General features: G+C 43.3%; 1 protein-coding gene and 1 long non-coding RNA gene across 2 annotated transcripts in view; one reads left to right on the top strand and one right to left on the bottom strand.

The window, feature by feature from the left end:
- LOC138971147 (phosphonopyruvate decarboxylase-like) overlaps positions 1–21769 on the bottom strand; it is a 44070-nt gene that overhangs the window by 18949 nt on the left and 3352 nt on the right. Inside the window, exons 2-6 of the mRNA XM_070343779.1 lie at positions 21185–21356; positions 9438–9564; positions 8916–9046; positions 7153–7312; positions 6497–6552 (exon numbers count right to left, since the gene is read on the bottom strand). Coding sequence (XP_070199880.1) covers positions 6497–6552; positions 7153–7312; positions 8916–9046; positions 9438–9564; positions 21185–21259 — 549 coding nt within the window. The 5' untranslated portion in view covers positions 21260–21356. The remainder of the gene's footprint in view (positions 1–6496; positions 6553–7152; positions 7313–8915; positions 9047–9437; positions 9565–21184; positions 21357–21769) is intronic.
- On the top strand, positions 9581–11839 carry LOC138971148 (uncharacterized). The gene is made up of 2 exons (XR_011457178.1): positions 9581–11068; positions 11478–11839. It is a non-coding gene; the product is annotated as an uncharacterized lncRNA (long non-coding RNA).

Genomic DNA, 21769 nt, shown 5'->3' with positions numbered 1-21769 from the left:
TCTACAGTGGAACCCCCCTAAATCTAAAGACTTCTACAGTGGAACCCCCCTAAATCGGAAGACTTCTACAGTGGAACCCCCCTAAATCTAAAGACTTCTACAGTGGAACCCCCCTAAATCTGAAGACTTCTACAGTAGAACCCCCCTAAATCTGAAGACTTACACAGTGGAACCCCCCTAAATCTGAAGACAGTGGAACCCCCCTAAATCTGAAGACTTCTACAGTAGAACCCCCCTAAATCTGAAGTTTTATAGAGTGGAACCCCCCTAAATCTGAAGACTTATACAGTGGAACCCCCCTAAATCTGAAGACTTCTACAGTGGAACCTCCCTAAATCTGAAGACTTCTACAGTAGAACCCCCCTAAATCTAAAGACTTCTACAGTGGAACCCCCCTAAATCTGAAGACTTCTACACTGGAACTCCCTAAATCTGAAGACTTCTACAGTGAAACCCCCCTAAATCTAAAGACTTCTACACTGAAACTCCCTAAATCTGAAGACTTCTACAGTGGGAACCCCCCTAAATCTGAAGACTTCTACAGTGGAACCCCCGTAAATCTGAAGATTTCTACAGTGGAACCCCCCTAAATCTGAAGACTTCTACAGTGGAACCCCCCTAAATCTAAAGACTTCTACAGTGGAACCCCCCTAAATCTGAAGACTTCTACACTGGAACTCCCTAAATCTGAAGACTTCTACAGTGAAAACCCCCTAAATCTAAAGACTTCTACACTGAAACTCCCTAAATCTGAAGACTTCTACAGTGGAACCCCCCTAAATCTGAAGACTTCTACAGTGGAACCCCCCTAAATCTAAAGACTTTTACAGTGGAACCCCCCTAAATCTAAAGACTTCTACAGTGGAACCCCCCTAAATCTGAAGACTTACACAGTGGAACCCCCCTAAATCTGAAGACAGTGGAACCCCCCTAAATCTGAAGACTTCTACAGTAGAACCCCCCTAAATCTGAAGTTTTATAGAGTGGAACCCCCCTAAATCTGAAGACTTATACAGTGGAACCCCCCTAAATCTGAAGACTTCTACAGTGGAACCTCCCTAAATCTGAAGACTTCTACAGTAGAACCCCCCTAAATCTAAAGACTTCTACAGTGGAACCCCCCTAAATCTGAAGACTTCTACACTGGAACTCCCTAAATCTGAAGACTTCTACAGTGAAAACCCCCTAAATCTAAAGACTTCTACACTGAAACTCCCTAAATCTGAAGACTTCTACAGTGGAACCCCCGTAAATCTGAAGATTTCTACAGTGGAACCCCCCTAAATCTGAAGACTTCTACAGTGGAACCCCCCTAAATCTAAAGACTTCTACAGTGGGAACCCCCTTAAATCTGAAGACTTCTACAGTGGAACCCCCCTAAATCTGAAGACTTCTACAGTAGAACCCCCCTAAATCTGAAGACTTCTACAGTGGAACCCCCCTAAATCTGAAGACTTCTACAGTAGAACCCCCCTAAATCTGAAGACTTCTACAGTGGAACCCCCCTAAATCTGAAGACTTCTACAGTAGAACCCCCCTAAATCTGAAGACTTCTACAGTAGAACCCCCCTAAATCTAAAGACTTCTACAGTAGAACCCCCCTAAATCTGAAGACTTCTACAGTAGAACCCCCCTAAATCTGAAGACTTCTACAGTGGAACCCCACTAAATTTGAAGACTTCTACAGTAGAACCCCACTAAATCTGAAGACTTCTACAGTGGAACCCCCCTAAATCTAAAGACTTGTACAGTAGAACCCCCCTAAATCTGAAGATTTCTACAGTGGAACCCCCCTAAATCTGAAGACTTCTACAGTGAAACCCCCCTAAATCTAAAGACTTCTACAGTAGAACCCCCCTAAATCTAAAGACTTCTACAGTAGAACCCCCCTAAATCTGAAGACTTCTACAGTGAAACCCCACTAAATCAAAAGACTTCTACAGTGGAACCCCCCTAAATCTAAAGACTTCTACAGTGGAACCCCCCTAAATCTGAAGACTTCTACAGTGGAACCCCCCTAAATCTGAAGACTTCTACAGTAGAACCCCCCTAAATCTGAAGACTTCCACAGTGGAACCCCCCTAAATCTGAAGACTTCTACAGTGGGAACCCCCCTAAATCTGAAGACTTCTACAGTGGGAACCCCCCTAAATCTAAAGACATCAACAGTAAAATCCCCCTAAATCTAAAGACTTCTACAGTGGGAACCCCCCTAAATCTAAAGACTTCTACAGTGGGAACCCCCCTAAATCTGAAGACTTCTACAGTAGAACCCCCCTAAATCTGAAGACTTCTACAGTGGGAACCCCCCTAAATCTAAAGACTTCTACAGTGGAACCCCCTAAATCTGAAGACTTCTACAGTGGGAACCCCCCTAAATCTAAAGACTTCTACAGTGGAAGCCCCCTAAATCTGAAGACTTCTACAGTAGAACCCCCCTAAATCTGAAGACTTCCACAGTGGAACCCCCCTAAATCTGAAGACTTCTACAGTGGAACCCCCCTAAATCTGAAGACTTCTACAGTGGAACCCCCCTAAATCTGAAGACTTCTACAGTGGAACCCCCCTAAATCTGAAGACTTCTACAGTGGAACCCCCCTATATCTGAAGACTTCTACAGTGGGAACCCCCCTAAATCTGAAGACTTCTACAGTGGGAACCCCCCTAAATCTGAAGACTTCCACAGTGGAACCCCCCTAAATCTGAAGACTTCTACAGTGGAACCCCCTAAATCTGAAGACTTCTACAGTGGAACCCCCCTAAATCTGAAGACTTCTACAGTGGAACCCCCCTATATCTAAAGACTTCTACAGTGGAACCCCCCTAAATCTAAAGACTTCTACAGTAGAACCCCCCTAAATCTGAAGACTTCTACAGTGGAACCCCCTAAATCTGAAGACTTCTACAGTGGAACCCCCCTAAATCTAAAGACTTCTACAGTGGAACCCCCCTAAATCTGAAGACTTCTACAGTGGGAACCCCCCTAAATCTAAAGACTTCTACAGTGGAACCCCACTAAATTTGAAGACTTCTACAGTAGAACCCCACTAAATCTGAAGACTTCTACAGTGGGAACCCCCCTAAATCTGAAGACTTCTACAGTGGAACCCCCCTAAATCTAAAGACTTTTACAGTGGAACCCCCCTAAATCTAAAGACTTCTACAGTGGAACCCCCCTAAATCTGAAGACTTACACAGTGGAACCCCCCTAAATCTGAAGACAGTGGAACCCCCCTAAATCTGAAGACTTCTACAGTAGAACCCCCCTAAATCTGAAGTTTTATAGAGTGGAACCCCCCTAAATCTGAAGACTTATACAGTGGAACCCCCCTAAATCTGAAGACTTCTACAGTGGAACCTCCCTAAATCTGAAGACTTCTACAGTGAAACCCCCCTAAATCTAAAGACTTCTACAGTAGAACCCCCCTATATCTGAAGACTTCTACACTGGAACTCCCTAAATCTGAAGACTTCTACAGTGAAAACCCCCTAAATCTAAAGACTTCTACACTGAAACTCCCTAAATCTGAAGACTTCTACAGTGGAACCCCCCTAAATCTGAAGACTTCTACAGTGGAACCCCCCTAAATCTAAAGACTTTTACAGTGGAACCCCCCTAAATCTAAAGACTTCTACAGTGGAACCCCCCTAAATCTGAAGACTTACACAGTGGAACCCCCCTAAATCTGAAGACAGTGGAACCCCCCTAAATCTGAAGACTTCTACAGTAGAACCCCCCTAAATCTGAAGTTTTATAGAGTGGAACCCCCCTAAATCTGAAGACTTATACAGTGGAACCCCCCTAAATCTGAAGACTTCTACAGTGGAACCTCCCTAAATCTGAAGACTTCTACAGTGAAACCCCCCTAAATCTAAAGACTTCTACAGTAGAACCCCCCTATATCTGAAGACTTCTACACTGGAACTCCCTAAATCTGAAGACTTCTACAGTGAAAACCCCCTAAATCTAAAGACTTCTACACTGAAACTCCCTAAATCTGAAGACTTCTACAGTGGAACCCCCGTAAATCTGAAGATTTCTACAGTGGAACCCCCCTAAATCTGAAGACTTCTACAGTGGAACCCCCCTAAATCTAAAGACTTCTACAGTGGGAACCCCCTTAAATCTGAAGACTTCTACAGTGGAACCCCCCTAAATCTGAAGACTTCTACAGTAGAACCCCCCTAAATCTGAAGACTTCTACAGTGGAACCCCCCTAAATCTGAAGACTTCTACAGTAGAACCCCCCTAAATCTGAAGACTTCTACAGTGGAACCCCCCTAAATCTGAAGACTTCTACAGTAGAACCCCCCTAAATCTGAAGACTTCTACAGTGGAACCCCCCTAAATCTGAAGACTTCTACAGTAGAACCCCCCTAAATCTGAAGACTTCTACAGTGGAACCCCCCTAAATCTGAAGATTTCTACACTGGAACCCCCTAAATCTGAAGACTTCTACAGTGGAACCCCACTAAATCTAAAGACTTCTACAGTAGAACCCCCCTAAATCTAAAGACTTCTACAGTGGAACCCCCCTAAATCTGAAGACTTCTACAGTGAAACCCCACTAAATCTAAAGACTTCTACAGTGGAACCCCCCTAAATCTAAAGACTTCTACAGTGGAACCCCCCTAAATCTGAAGACTTCTACAGTGGAACCCCCCTAAATCTGAAGACTTCTACAGTAGAACCCCCCTAAATCTGAAGACTTCCACAGTGGAACCCCCCTAAATCTGAAGACTTCTACAGTGGGAACCCCCCTAAATCTGAAGACTTCTACAGTGGGAACCCCCCTAAATCTGAAGACTTCTACAGTAGAACCCCCCTAAATCTGAAGACTTCTACAGTGGGAACCCCCCTAAATCTAAAGACTTCTACAGTGGGAACCCCCCTAAATCTGAAGACTTCTACAGTAGAACCCCCCTATATCTGAAGACTTCTACAGTGGAACCCCCCTAAATCTAAAGACTTCTACAGTGGAACCCCCCTAAATCTGAAGACTTCTACAGTGGGAACCCCCCTAAATCTAAAGACTTCTACAGTGGAAGCCCCCTAAATCTGAAGACTTCTACAGTAGAACCCCCCTAAATCTGAAGACTTCCACAGTGGAACCCCCCTAAATCTGAAGACTTCTACAGTGGAACCCCCCTAAATCTGAAGACTTCTACAGTGGAACCCCCCTAAATCTGAAGACTTCTACAGTGGAACCCCCCTAAATCTGAAGACTTCTACAGTGGAACCCCCCTATATCTGAAGACTTCTACAGTGGGAACCCCCCTAAATCTGAAGACTTCTACAGTGGGAACCCCCCTAAATCTGAAGACTTCCACAGTGGAACCCCCCTAAATCTGAAGACTTCTACAGTGGAACCCCCCTAAATCTGAAGACTTCTACAGTGGAACCCCCCTAAATCTGAAGACTTCTACAGTGGAACCCCCCTATATCTAAAGACTTCTACAGTGGAACCCCCCTAAATCTGAAGACTTCTACAGTAGAACCCCCCTAAATCTGAAGACTTCTACAGTGGAACCCCCCTAAATCTAAAGACTTCTACAGTGGAACCCCCCTAAATCTAAAGACTTCTACAGTGGAACCCCCCTAAATCTGAAGACTTCTACAGTGGGAACCCCCCTAAATCTGAAGACTTCTACAGTGGAACCCCACTAAATTTGAAGACTTCTACAGTAGAACCCCACTAAATCTGAAGACTTCTACAGTGGGAACCCCCCTAAATCTGAAGACTTCTACAGTGGAACCCCCCTAAATCTAAAGACTTTTACAGTGGAACCCCCCTAAATCTAAAGACTTCTACAGTGGAACCCCCCTAAATCTGAAGACTTCAACAGTGGAACCCCCCTAAATCTGAAGACTTCTACAGTAGAACCCCCCTAAATCTAAAGACTTCTACAGTAGAACCCCCCTAAATCTGAAGACTTCTACAGTGGAACCTCCCTAAATCTAAAGACTTCTACAGTGGAACCCCCCTAAATCTAAAGACTTCTACAGTGGAACCCCCCTAAATCTGAAGACTTCTACAGTGGGAACCCCCTAAATCTGAAGACTTCTACAGTAGAACCCCCCTAAATCTGAAGACTTCTACACTGGAACTCACTAAATCTGAAGACTTCTACAGTGGGAACCCCCCTAAATCTGAAGACTTCTACAGTGGAACCCCCCTAAATCTGAAGACTTCTACACTGGAACTCACTAAATCTGAAGACTTCTACAGTGGGAACCCCCTAAATCTGAAGACTTCTACAGTGGAACCCCCCTAAATCTGAAGACTTCTACAGTGGGAACCCCCTAAATCTGAAGACTTCTACAGTGGACCCCCCTAAATCTGAAGACTTCTACAGTGGAACCCCCCTAAATCTAAAGACTTGTACAGTAGAACCCCCCTAAATCTGAAGACTTCTACAGTAAAAAAAAACTTAATCACTACCTGTGTTTTAATTTCAAGCATTTGATCTGACATACTGAATCAAGAGAACTTACCTCTTTCATTTCCCCCTCATCCTTGGGCAAAACACGGCATGGAATCTCCATACACTCTGAAAAGATCAGAAAAACATGAGCAGATATTGTTACCAAAATTCAGTCCATCCCTGCGCCTTTTTGAAAATCACTATTTTTGCAAATATTTTTGCAACCGTATTCTAAGTGCACAAGATCTGAAAATAAGCTGTGATATAGCACAAGGAAATCTGTATTTCTATTTTCCAGCATCTTCACTTGCTCTAAGAATTTCACTCTGAACTTGGGATCCCTGTCAGACGCATGTGTGAATATTGCGGTATTCAGATACCATCAAGAGACTATAGAGAAACCTGGCACTGGGGGGTAAAAAACATTGCCAAACCAGTACCAACACATGTGTAGCTGAGTGAACACGAGATTTCACGTTAATGGGTGTTAGTAAAAATTCAGCTGCCCATTTGACGTTGGCAATGACCGGTCATAGTCCTGAATGCATTGAGAGTACGCATGTAAATGTCTGTCGAGTAGTCTTGACAAGCACGAAACTTCACCATTGTTCTATTACAAGTAGTGTGCACATGTGAAAAAATTGTGCTAGATCATGCAGGAAATTGCGACACACAGTATCTCGTTCAGTTTTGGCCAGTTCCACATGCAAGAAAATGTGAACTTACCCAGCATGGCTTCAGTGAGTCGCCCCTGTGTGACGTGCTGCGGTTCATCCTTGACCCCTGGCTCTCCACGCCAACCAATCAGAAGCAAGACGGGGATGTTGGACACAGCCGGTGCCATCAGTGACATCAAAGGGTTAACCATGTTGCCTAGACCAGAGTTCTGTGGACAAAGAATAGATGTAAGATCAGGGTCCCCACTGGTTTTTAGAAACAAAATTCCATGACTTTTCCATGACTTTCCATGAGCCTCAATAACATTTTCCATGACTAGATCCACAGGTCGCCATTTCCGAACACGCAAACTTTTTACGTCTTGTCACTGCCAGTTTTGACACTGGCTTGCTTTGCACTGAATTTGAGTCAGTTTCTACGCAGTGTCTCTTCAACAAGCAAGTCAAGCATTTGCAACGCACTCAGATTATCGGTAATGTTTGCTGGTCCTGTCATTTCACTAAACTCGACCAGCCACTGTTTGTATCCATCTGCACTTTCGTAAATTCCGTTTCGTAACCGTCACTGTGACTTGACGAACTGTCATTTTTTTCACCGCGATACACAGTTCATTGCGAAGATCTTCCTCGGTAATTCGTTCCAATTCAGCATACTTTTTGTGGTCAAGAAACAACTCGAAAGAAATTTTCAAACTCATCATCCTCCATCTTGCTTGTCGAAGCGCTAAAGTACTTTATCGATGCAAAAACAAAAGCAGAAAACTTCGACGAAACCGACTCAAATGCAGCGCAGACGACACGACGAGATAACGGAAGGAAGTGAGCCTCGCTTTGGCTCAAGTGCCGTTAAAAATACCGTTATTCTCGTATGCAAATACGAACGAGAAGTTGGTCATACGAACAAGCCTTGTGCTGGCGACGCAAATCGCTGCTGGCTGGCAAAGAGGGGGGGGATGGCTGGGCAACGAAAATCGCCGCTGGCGTGCTAAGGGTTAATTTTTATTTATTTCTTATTTTTGTTAAATTCCATGACTTTCCATGACTTGAATTGAAATTCCATGACTTTCCAGGCCTGGAAAATTAAAAATCAAATTCCATGACTTTCCATGACCTGTGCGAACCCTGTAAGATAGACTTCACTGTGATATAATATGATGCACACTCTTTTGAAATGAAATACACAGCAGTAATACGTGAAATCTGGAAGTGTGTTACTGTTAAAACATACATTTTTTCTGGTTCAAACTGCAACCATGAATTGCTTATGTAATTTCCAAGATATGTTATTATTCACCATTCTTTCTTGGTGAAGGATGATCCAGAGCATCACAAAAATGTTTGTTTCTCCGAGTTTTAGCTTGAGACTTTCTCCTCAAATGTCACAGGACCTTCTTAATTTGAACTACACAGTCCCGATGATGTGGGTTGTGTATGTAACTTGTGAAGGAATCTAAAGGTGTTCATGACCCACATTCTCCAAAGAGACAATACAAATATGTACCCTATTTGGATTGTGTGGGTCGTTTATGCATGACCCATACTTTTTACATAGAATTCTTTCAAATCTATGGGTCAAGTACGACCCGCATCACCTGGACTGTGTAGTCCACAGCACCATCTGGTGAAGGGTAATTAAGAGAGTGCAAGATTTTGTTTTGAAATTAAACATTTGCTTTTAAAAATGTTCGACCCTAATGTTTTCAGATAATTGTGTTTTCTGCCTCATTATATTTTGCTCGAAAGGGGGTATTCTGACGTATACACAAGGTAAATGAATCTTTCAACAAAACTCAGAAACTATTCAGTACAAACCTGCAGGTAGACTAAACCAGTCTTTCCTGTTGCTAAGTGATAGCCAGCACACATAGCAACAGCGTTTCCTTCGTTGGCAGTGATGAAATGATCCTGTTCGGGAACTGTCTGCGTAACAAAGGCACAGAAATCTGGAAGATAAAAGTTGACAGATCTGAGAAAATTGGTTTTTAATTTAAAACAGAAAGGTTTCCAAATGGAGGCAAATTTAGAAAGGTATGAAGAGCGTAGGTGGGATTCTTCCGGTATATGCCAGAAATCCGGATTCGATTATGGCCTCTTTTTTTTCTTCTCTTTTTTGCTTGTTTTTGTTGTTGTTCGATTCAGGATACATTTTTCAGTCCCACCTATGGAAGAGAAACTTAGCAAAATCGAGAATTCAAATGAAGAGAGTCTTCAAATGGAACTAAATTTGGAGAGTTTATGAAGAGAAAATCTGAGAAAGCAGGATCTTAAAAGGGGAGAGGGGGGAGTCTTAAAAGGGGGGTGGGAGGACGGGGTCACTCAACAGTAGTTTGTTACCTTTAAGAAGGGAGTCAGGTACCCCGCTGAAGAACTCAACACCACTGTCACGCAGAGCTTGGTAGAACACAGCAGGGCTGAGGGCCGTTGAAGACATGGCCCTGCTGCAGCCTCCATGCCACACATTCTGTAAATCCAGAAACCAATAATGCATTCGTACATTGCTAGCTATAGCAACATGCAAAAGGAAGGGTTAACAGGCCTCAGTGCTGAGTATTTCTGATGAAGGTTAAAAAACCCAACCCAGTTAAAGGCACAGTGCAGCTCACAGCCTTCGTTTTGCGTTTTTGTTGCAGCTGAGTGCATTTACAGTTCAAAAATCCTCCTATGGTAGTAAAACAAACCCAAAACTACCCAACGACGACATCTGTGAAGCTCGACAGTTTCTTGTTCACGCGAGTGCATAAATTAACCTAGCTATTACGTGGTGTTTGGTCGGAGTTCGATTCAACTGAGTGATTCCGGCCTCCATTTTTGTTTTACACAAACTCATGATGACGTCTGACATAGTTTGCTAGTGACGTGTTTTTTTGTGCATGATGTGGTGATCTACCTGATCTAAATTTAGATCCAAAAATAGGCCAAGACCAGCCGGGTCTGAGTACGAAATTAATTCGTAAAAAAAAATCGCAGTTCTTGACTCTTTGGGTGCAAGTCAATGAAACTTGGTAGTTCTTCTAACGGATAGCTGCCTGAGGTATGACTAAAAGCCCCAGGGGCTCCGTGCACCTGGATTTGACAAGTTCAGTACCTTTAAAAGTGGTTACCAAATGGAGTCAGTGTACTTATAATGAGATCAAATAAGGAAGGCACCCCAACAGTTTGTCTGTTCATCTTTATTTGTAAGTGTTTGTTAATTGTGCTAAAGAATGGTGTGTGTATTGAAGTGTATGCACAAACATATGTGTACATGTATATGAACATTTGCGATTTTACATCAATCAATCAATCAATATGAGGCTTATATCGCGCGTATTCCGTGGGTACAGTTCTAAGCGCAGGGATTTTTATTTTATTTTTTATATTATACTAACTGCCACAGATATTCACACATTTTTAATACTATGGTATCTAACAGGAAGCCTCTAAGTCTAACTACATGACACCATCAGTTGCCTGTTTGCTTATCATACGTACATTATTTGTATTTTTGACCAAGGTAAGATCGCAATAGTTACTGTACTATGATTCTGCACTGGAAATCTGTGTCAGTTATAGTTTGGTTAAAAGGGCAAATAACGTTTATGTTTCATTCCATTTTAGTAACAGAGAATCAAAGGAACATATGTTGATTGTGTGGCAGGCAGTATATTTTGACTTATAACTTCATTTGTTTGTGTCCTTTAAAAGAATAATCTTTTCATGTGCCTGTGCAGGAATCAGTTGCCTGCTTATTATTATTATTTGTTAAAATATGCTTCATTGAAGTGCCTATTGTTTGTATGGCAAGTTTTCATTGGCTTATGCAAACTGTACTCTCATTGGCAGTTTAGTTGCCAATGTTGGCTTGGAAGACTACTTTTTTTGAGTGAACTAAGCTCACTGCATTTTTTTTGTATGCTGACACCTGTCAGTGTCATTGCATTGTTACCACCTGAACCTGTCTGTACAAGACTCCTTTTGCTGTTTTGGTAAGTGAGATCATGCTAGTATGAATGCTTTATTTTAGTAAATAGATTGACTTAAATGAATTGAATGACAGGACTGTTGAATGAAATTGTTTTATCATAACTGTATGCCAGTTTAGTTAGTTCAGTTTGAATGCTTTGGAATTTAGTTGAAAAGAAGGAATGTGAACATAAACTAGTTTGGAGCCAGCTTCTTTATTTTTGATGGCGTTCATGTTGTTCATAAGTTACTTTCTATTTGAATAATGTGTCTAGGGAAATGTCAGTCTCAATTGCTACTGAAAGAAGGCACATGATGTATTTTTATTATTGGAAACAAAGAGTTGGCTTGTGTAATACCTGAGTTTGATATTTATTTTCATTGTCTACATATATGATGTGCACATAGTAATAATTGATGTAATGCTTGTAGGTTATACCCTGGCCAGACTGAGGAGTGAGAAACCCTCATAACTACAACTACAGTATTTTTGAGGTATGCAATATTTATTATTGCGGTGTGACATTCTTTATTTAAGAATGGAGTTCATATTCTCAGTATGTCAGATTCACATGTTGATGTTGTAAATTGGTTGCATTGTATACATATAATATTTACGTGTATGCCGTTTTGTATCGATTTCTCAGTGAAGCAATGTTGCTGAACTAAATGAAATATTTGATATATGTATACTTGTGAGAGCCGTAATTTGTTTTAATGTTAATGTGAATCAAATGAGGTAAACTATTTAATTATTTATTGATTTACAATCTTAGAACTTTATTGTACTGGAACACCACGTTTACATTATTTTATTTACATGTGTTTCAGGGTTTTTTCCATGTGATTCTTTATGCCTTATGGTGAATAAAAAGCGAAGTCGGACTATCATCACACCTTCTTGTCTGAGTGCGAGACGGTTACAAAATGGCGCCCAATAAGGGACTTCGCGTCACCAGACTCTGCATCGCACGCCAGTCCTAGGTTGGCCAGGCTAAAACGTCAACCAAGCACAAGGCTTCACGTGGCAACACCAGCCTACGTCCCTGCCCAGGGCTGAGGTCAGTCTGAGCATCAACGCCAGTTGCAGAGGTGGGTGCATTCCAGCAGCAGCCAGCTGTGATGTTTACCAGTACCATCATACATGTCCCGTCTACATGCTGTATATTCTTCATCCTGTGACGTCTGCAGTGTGTTATGCTAGAAGTGTTCATCTTCAGGTTGTGTTAGCGCTCAGTCTGCGATTTGAGTACTCTGTCTAGACGTGTGTTTCTTAAACAGTGCAAAAGGCCTACGACTTTACCATATTGAGTCTGTGTGGGGTTAATGCACAGTATAAGAGCAAGGGAGACAATCTACCTGAATACTTCTGCCAGAAAGAAAAGATTTGTGTGCAATCACAGTGACATGACTGTTCAAGGGAGACAATTTTGAAACCAACCTCTTTATGCATGCTGTGGGATTATTTGCAGGAAACAAACTTGATCTTACTTTAAGAACATTGAACGGATGGTTGCATGCCAGTGTTAACATAGTTTTTTTATGCATCTGATGTTGTTTATTGCCTGATGTTCTGATCTTTGATATTTTCAGGATGTTGTAAACATCGTGGTATATGATACAATTTGTTTCGCAGGGTATTTTTCGTACTTGGTCGGTAGGTTATTGCGACCTTCCAGGCTATTTTTCAGGACTCTGTAACAGTTGGAATTAGAAATTAGTCCTTTTTGTGATCGTTGTGGCTATTGTTTGTTGCTTTTAACACATACCACAAGTATGGCAGAGCAAGTCACAGAAGAAGAACTTAGGCTGCTTAAGTCTTTTAGGGAGCTCGGTCTCACTCCAAAAGCAGACACCAAAGAGGACCTAGAGAGATGGATCCATAGCCAAGGCATTAAAGAGGAGGAGGCAGACAGCCGGCCACACAGCAAGGAGGACCAAGACAGACCTAGACCACGGACATTGGCGCTGTCCCGCACACCCCAGATTTCAGTTTTCTCTGGAAATCCTCAAGGCGACAAACAGACTACCTTTGACCTATGGAAGTTTGAGGTGAGATGTCTAATGGAGAACGGTGTTTATGATGAGCCAGTGATCTTGGAGGCAATTCGTCGGTCCTTGAAAGGAGAAGCAGCGAGAATCGCGATGCGGTTGGGCATCTCTGCTACTGTAAAGGAGCTGCTGACCAAACTTGAAAGCGTCTTCGGGAATGTCCAGGCAGGCGAGAGGCTACTAGCGGCCTTCTATGGTGCAAGACAAGAAAGCGCAGAAGACGTGACCCAATGGAGCTGCCGGCTCGAGGACTTACTAGCTAAAGCACAGGACCTGGGCCGAGTCCGCCCTATGGAGGTGGATGAAATGCTCCGAGTCATGTTCTACACAGGCCTGCGACAGGAACTGAAGGATCGCACAGGCCACAAGTTCGACACCATTAAAAACTTTGATGAGCTGAGGAGCGCCATCAGGCAGATAGAGCAAGACAGTTCCTGCCAAGCCTCAAAGGTCAAGCCAATATCGAAAGCTGCCCAGCAAGCCCCTAATGATGTAGATGAGCTAAGAGCACAGGTGCATCAGCTCGCGACAGAGTTAGAAAGTGTAAAAGAAAGGCAGCCTGCAAACTACGGCAACTATCAGAACTCTGCCAACTATCAAAACCAGAGAGGTCGTGGCCGAGGTCGGGGAGCCAACAGCCAACAACATCGTCAGACCAGTGACATCATCTGCCATCGCTGCGGGGAAAAGGGACACATCCGCGTCGGGTGCAGAGTGCGGCTAGATCATAGCAAGCAAGTGTTAAACCCGAACGGACCTACAGAGATGGGCTCGATGTAGGTCCACATTGTTTCAGCATGAGTAGCCCAAGCACAGCGCAAGAACCAGAACTTGTGGGATCGAGCAATGAGGTAGCAGTGAATATAAATGGGGTCGAAGCAACAGCGCTACTGGACACCGGTTCAACTGTATCCACTGTAAGCGAGAGTTTTCACCATGAACATTTGCCTACACTACCCATATATCCACTTCAAAATGTACTGAAGATCGAATGCGCCGATGGAGAACTACTTCCATACCTTGGGTACATCATCGCTTCATTAACAGCCCCAGGAACAGGGAGCCATATCGAGGAGCAAGAATGTCTCTTACTTATCGTCCCAGATAGCCGTTACAATCGTAGCGTACCTCTTTTGATAGGCACAAACATTCTGAGTCACTTCTTGGATCATACCAGGCAGGAACATGGCTGTAAGTTTCTACAAGTAGCCAACATGCACACGCCGTGGTATCTCAGCTTCAGATGTATGGTTCTAAGGGAAAAGGAACTGAAGAAGAACAGGAACTGCCTTGGACTTGTAAGAAATGCAGACTTGAACGGCACAACGATCAAACCCAACAGTTCTATTGTAGTCACAGGCGTGATAGACAAGCCACTTGACTACGAGCCTACTTGCGCTATTGCTCAGCCAGCACTCAGCGGCGACTTGGCAAGCCTCCTTGACATAACAGCAAGCATAGTCAACTATCAGTCCAAGCACACAGGATTTGTAGATGTCCAGGTGTCAAACGTTACCACACAAACAGTCACCATCCCATCAAGAGCTATACTGTGTGAGCTACAGCCAGTCACTATTGTGAACAGAGAAAGCAAACATGAGGATAGTCCTGATTCTGATGCTTTCATGGATGATATTAAGATCACATCGCAGGCCCTGAACGAGCATGAGTACGACAAACTAAAGACAAAGCTCAGAGAACGCAGAGAAGCCTTCTCTAGCGGAAAAGATGACGTTGGACTGACATCCCGGGTGAAACATGATATCCGAATGAATGACAACACGCCCTTCAAGGAGCGCCACAGAAGGATTCCACCTGGTATGTACACACAAGTCCGCGAACATTTGCAGCAGATGCTGGATAGCGGGATCATCCGTCGCTCTCGCTCTCCGTGGTCTTCAAACGTGGTCTGGGTAAAGAAGAAGGATGGAACCCTGCGCCAGTGTGTCGACTTTCGACAGTTAAACGCGAGAACGATCAAGGATTCGTATGCTCTTCCAAAGATAGAGGAACTTCTTGATGCCTTGTCAGGATCCAAATACTTCTCCGTTCTAGACCTGAAGAGCGGCTACCATCAGGTTGAGATTGTAGAAGAACACAAAGAGCGAACAGCCTTCACAGTAGCTCCATTAGGGTTCTTCGAATACAACCGAATGGCCATGGGTTTAGCCAATGCGCCTGCGACGTACCAGCGCCTGATGGAGGATTGTCTTGGGGATTTGCACCTAAACATCTGTCTCGTTTTTCTTGACGACATCATCATTTTCTCTGACACATTTGAGGAACACCTCGAGAGAATTGATAGAGTCTTGATCCGCTTACAAGAGTGTGGACTCAAGCTGAATCCTAAGAAGTGTTCATTTTGTCAGGAAAAAGTGAAGTACGTTGGACATGTTGTATCAGCTAGAGGTATTGAAGCCGACCCTGAGAAGTGTGAGAAAGTGAGGAACTGGCCTCAACCAAGGACTCCTGAAGAAGTACGTCAGTTCTTAGGCTTCGCTGGTTACTACAGGCGATTCGTCAAAGGTTTTTCAAAGATCGCTAAGCCACTGACAGAACTTATGCCAACTCCAGTCAAAGGGAAACCGAAGAAGAAGGGGAAGAAGGTTGAAAAGACGTCACCTAAACCGTGGACATGGGGACCAGAACAAGACATTGCATTCAACACGCTCAAAGAATGTTTGTCGCAGCCTCCAGTACTAGGTTTTGCTGATTACAGTCAACCATTCGAACTGCATACTGACGCCTCTGGTTCAGGACTTGGCGCAGTACTCTACCAAGAACAAGACGGCCAGAAGAGGGCACTCAGTTATGCTAGCAGAGGACTCAGCAAATCGGAGCGGAACTATCCAGCACATAAACTTGAGTTCCTTGCCCTGAAATGGGCAGTCACGGAAAAGTTTCGAGACTACCTGTATGGACACAAGTTCACCATATACACGGATAACAATCCGCTGACGTACGTTCTGACCACTGCTCGACTTGATGCAACAGGACACCGGTGGTTAGCTGCTCTAGCATCCTTTGACTTTGACATCAAATACCGCACAGGGGCAAGCAACGCAGATGCTGACGCACTTTCCAGACTTCCAGGGATACAGGATTTTGCTACGTCTGACAGTGATCAACACATCCCAGCTGAGTCGATCCGAGCCATATGCAACTCACAGCAGTCAGAGATGTACATTGAGTGTCTTTCATTCTCGACAACTGTGATTGACGCAGCTTTCAGCACTACAAGTACAAGAGGCCAGAGCTTGGGGACATTCAGTGACAATGACCTACGTGAAGCTCAGCAAGAAGACTCAGTGCTCAAGGTTTGGATCAAGGCGGTGCAACAACGCCAAAAGCCCTTGAAAGAGAACATGCCAGCAGGAACGTCGCATCAGACCCTCCGCACAAACTTTGACAAGCTAGAGTTGATGCGTGGAGTCTTGTACCGGACCACCTGCATAAGGGAAGAGGACAGAAAGCAACTAGTTTTACCCTCGAGGTATGTTCCCGACGTGTTGAAAAGTTTGCACAATGATGTAGGACATCCAGGAAGGGACAGAACTCTTAGCCTACTGAGAGACAGGTTCTTCTGGCCAGGCATGGCGAATGATGTGGAAAACTGGATCAAGAAATGTCCACGCTGCATTCGCAAAAAAAACGCCAGCCAACAGCCGCGCACCTCTCAAAAGCGTTGTCACCACCCAGCCGCTAGAGTTGGTTTGTATGGATTTCCTTACTCTGGAGACATCTAAGGGAGGATTTCAACATGTATTGGTGATCACGGATCATTTCACACGCTATGCACAAGCCATTCCAACCAGAAACATGAGTGCAAAGACAACCGCTGATGCATTTTTCAACAACTTTGTTGTCCACTATGGAATGCCGCGTCGACTTCATTCAGACCAAGGTGCAAACTTTGAAAGTCGAATCATCAAAGAACTCTGTCAGATCACCGCATGCCAGAAATCCAGAACTACACCCTACCACCCCATGGGTAACGGAATGTGCGAACGGTTCAACCGTACCCTTCTGGACATGCTGGGGACACTTGAACCGCACAGAAAGGCAGACTGGAAGAGTTACATCGCTCCACTGGTTCATGCATACAATTGCACCAGGCATGAATCTACAGGATTCTCACCATTCTCGTTGATGTTCGGTCGAGACCCGCACCTACCAGTTGACATTTCATTCGGTCTCAACAAGAATGATGGAAAGCAGGTGCCACTGACAAAGTACGTCGAAACCTTGAGAACGCGTCTGAAAGAGTCTTTTGACTTGGCGTCAGCAGCAGCGAGCAAAGCCCGCGCTAAGCAGAAACGTTTTTACGATCTCAAGGCCAGAGGAGCAGATGTGGGACTTGGTGACAAAGTACTTGTCAAGATAGTTGCTTTTGACGGCAAGCACAAACTTGCAGACAAGTGGGAAGAAGACATTTACGAAGTCATCCAACAACCAAACAGTGATATTCCTGTATTTGTGGTCCAAAAAGAGAATGGAACAGGAAGAAAAAGAACTCTGCATAGAAACCTACTCCTACCACTTGGAACAAGGTTAGATCAGCCACAACTACCACTAGGAACAAGGTTAGATCAGCCAGAACTACCAAGGGAAGAGGTTCCACCTCAACAAGCAAGGCAGCGCCAGTCAAGAAGATTGCGCCGGAAGGGAGTAGCTGTGTCAGAAAATTCACAAGACACCGAAGACACACCAGGAGAAGACAATGACACCAGTGACTCCAGTGATTTCAATGAAGTATTAGAACGAGTAATCCCAAAGATGACTCGAGTGAGTGACACTGAAGACTCTGATCACAGTGGGGACGCCCACAGTTCAATTTCCGACGACACTGAGATCGATCGGGAGGAGAATGTATCTGATCAGGAGGGTACCCAAGAGGAACAGGATCCACAGGAACCTTTGGATTCAGCGGAAGAATTGGAAACTCACGCACAGGAGAGTGAAGAGGAGGAGGAGCCCAGGGTGCCTCCAAACCCAGCCCCGAGAAGATCTCTCAGGGAGAAACAGGCCCCGGCATGGCACAACTCTGGACATTACGTCATGAATATGAGTCAACAAGAGCAACCAGAGTGGCTGCAGAAAGCCGAGTATTTGAAATCGCTTGGAGATACACCTGAATGGATTGTGAAAGCAATCATCAATGTTGTGGTGTCAGGATAAATTGTACAATTTTATACAAGAATTTAATTTGTTTTAGACAATGCGGTGTAAATGTTGTGTAAAATGACGAGGACGCCATTTTTTATCGGGGGGGTGTATGTGGCAGGCAGTATATTTTGACTTATAACTTCATTTGTTTGTGTCCTTTAAAAGAATAATCCTTTCATGTGCCTGTGCAGGAATCAGTTGCCTGCTTATTATTATTATTTGTTAAAATATGCTTCATTGAAGTGCCTATTGTTTGTATGGCAAGTTTTCATTGGCTTATGCAAACTGTACTCTCATTGGCAGTTTAGTTGCCAATGTTGGCTTGGAAGACTACTTTTTTTTGAGTGAACTAAGCTCACTGCATTTTTTTTGTATGCTGACACCTGTCAGTGTCATTGCATTGTTACCACCTGAACCTGTCTGTACAAGACTCCTTTTGCTGTTTTGGTAAGTGAGATCATGCTAGTATGAATGCTTTATTTTAGTAAATAGATTGACTTAAATGAATTGAATGACAGGACTGTTGAATGAAATTGTTTTATCATAACTGTATGCCAGTTTAGTTAGTTCAGTTTGAATGCTTTGGAATTTAGTTGAAAAGAAGGAATGTGAACATAAACTAGTTTGGAGCCAGCTTCTTTATTTTTGATGGCGTTCATGTTGTTCATAAGTTACTTTCTATTTGAATAATGTGTCTAGGGAAATGTCAGTCTCAATTGCTACTGAAAGAAGGCACATGATGTATTTTTATTATTGGAAACAAAGAGTTGGCTTGTGTAATACCTGAGTTTGATATTTATTTTCATTGTCTACATATATGATGTGCACATAGTAATAATTGATGTAATACTTGTAGGTTATACCCTGGCCAGACTGAGGAGTGAAAAACCCTCAAAACTACGACTACAGTATTTTTGAGGTATGCGATAATTATTATTGCGGTGTGACATTCTTTATTTAAGAATAGAGTTCATGTTAAATTATTCTCAGCATGTCAGATTAACATGTTGATGTTGTAAATTGGTTGCATTGTATACATATAATATTTACGTGTATGCCGTTTTGTATCGATTTCTCAGTGAAGCAATGTTGCTGAACTAAATGAAATATTTGATATATGTATACTTGTGAGAGCCGTAATTTGTTTTAATGTTAATGTGAATCAAATGAGGTAAACTATTTAATTATTTATTGATTTACAATCTTAGAACTTTATTGTACTGGAACACCACGTTTACATTATTTTATTTACATGTGTTTCAGGGTTTTTTCTCCATCAGTGATCGCGCTAGGTATTTTTCAAACCGGTATGACGTCATGAGCTGGCTACAAAGCTCTCACGAAAATCGGTAAGCTTGCCAAGGCAACCAGCAAAAGACAAACAATGACTTACAATACATTAAATCAAAGCCAGTGATATGCGGACGTTTTTTCTCTCCCCCCCCCCCCCCCCCCCCCATCAAAGCAACTGTCGCACAACTTGACAGTGACACATCAGCAGCCGCTGTGAGAGAGAGAGAGAGAGAGAGAGAGAGAGAGAGAGAGAGAGACTTCCGAAATAAAATAGGAAAGCAAATAGTAATCACGCCACTGAAAGACTTACTCACTAGTTACTTACTGTTACAGTTTCACTTTCGCCTAGTCTTTGTTGTCAAAAAGTTTTCACGGGCAGAGCCAACAGCATTTCCATGACTTAGCGATTTTGAATGGTCTTCGAGAGATGAATGTTGAAAATTTTGACAACCTCTTGTGTAACCATTTTTTTGACGTGTTTTTTTGCAGTCTTCACAAAACATGAGAAAGTTCTCCCCCTCCCCCTCTGTCCGCAACCACAGAAACTCTTTGCACCATTTTTCCTGAAATCGTTTGACAGTGGAAGATGCCGATGTTGGTTTCTTTGCCGCCGCTTGAGACTCGGGCTCTGCAGATGTACTAGGCCGTGTAGTACTTTCACTTTCAGTTCCTTCATTCAAAGGCCTTTTCTCACCTCTTGGGGGTAGAAAAGACAGTAAAGATCGTTGCTTCTTCATCGCAATCGATTCGCCTCACAATAATCAACTGTAGGCCTATGTAGACAAAGATCTAAGCTGGTGTGAGTACGTGATTTCCCGGTATGATGCTATGTCGGCTATAGTTAGACGCCGTCCCTCATAACATAAACTGAAAGATTTTACGATGGACCGGGAACCGAAAGAAATGGCGCGAAAAGTATGATGTCTGATTTTTGACGTCATGTTTGACACCTTGACATCAAGTGTCATCAATGGAGACATAATCGCAACATTGTAGCGCTGTCACAAGCCATCCAAATCTCTCTCTCCATCTCTCTCTCTCTCACTGACAAACGGTTTTTGTAATTACTACTTTTTTTTTTTACCGGTCAAACCAAATAACAATCAGTACGTCTGACCGACATCCACTTTTTTTTTCGGTACTGGCGAATCTTAACCGGTAAAATACCGGAAATTACCGGTAAACGCGATCCCTGTCCATGTGATTCTTTATGCCTTATGGTGAATAAAAAGCGAAGTCGGACTATCATCACACCTTCTTGTCTGAGTGCGAGACGGTTACAATTGCAGTACATTTCTTCTACATGATCAAGACTTATCCAGCCTATAGACACACACTACAGTGAATCCCCCCTTTTAAGACTTCCAAAAATCTCAGAAAAGTAGGTCTTAAAAAGGAGGGAGTCTTAAAATGGGGTAAGTTTACAGGGGGTATGGAAAACAGGGTCCTAAATCGGGGGGGGGGGGGGGGGGGGGGGGGGGATCCACTGTACACTGTACACACATACACACACAAAAGCAAAGAAATAAAGTGAAGGGTTAGTTGGTGATCATTTTTTCTAACAAGTTATAATCTGTGAAAAAAAGCGTACACACAAACAAACAGCACCTGTGACTGCACATGCTTACACATAAGGACTGAAGTAGCGACGACTGTGGATGGATGAGCCTGCGAACAGACATGGCCACTGTGTGGGTAAGCATCCCTCTGTCTCAGTGTGTCTCTACTGTACCTCAGTGCTCCGATGATCAGTAGCAACCAGCTCCCCCAAAGCAGTACTGTTCCCTGCTGTGTTTGGCTCTGAAATGCACAGTCACAAAAAATGTGAAAGCAGAGGCCAACTTAACATTTGATAAAATCAAAAAAAGGCTTATGTATGCAGTGGACTTACATCAGCTAATCCCTCTCACAGTCACACACAGACATTGATTTGTACTCACAAAGCAGGCACAAAACACTGACACGCAAGCACATCAAATTTTGATAGATGTAGGTATGTTGCCCTACAAGCTCTCATTGATATTGTGTCGGATACCGACATAAACTTGGATGTTGTGCCTGACTGCTCTTCCAAACCGTCATTCAATGTTTTAACAAGAAGGGCAAAGCCCATACGACTCACATGCTTGACCTTGACCTTTACATGACCTTGACCTTCAGCTAAACCTAGCAATGACATCATACAATATTGCTATTTCATATGTTACGTGGAT

The sequence above is a fragment of the Littorina saxatilis genome, linkage group LG7, assembly GCF_037325665.1.
Source record: "Littorina saxatilis isolate snail1 linkage group LG7, US_GU_Lsax_2.0, whole genome shotgun sequence".
NCBI classification, from domain to species: domain Eukaryota; kingdom Metazoa; phylum Mollusca; class Gastropoda; order Littorinimorpha; family Littorinidae; genus Littorina; species Littorina saxatilis.
This window is presented reverse-complemented; position numbering and strand designations above follow the sequence as displayed.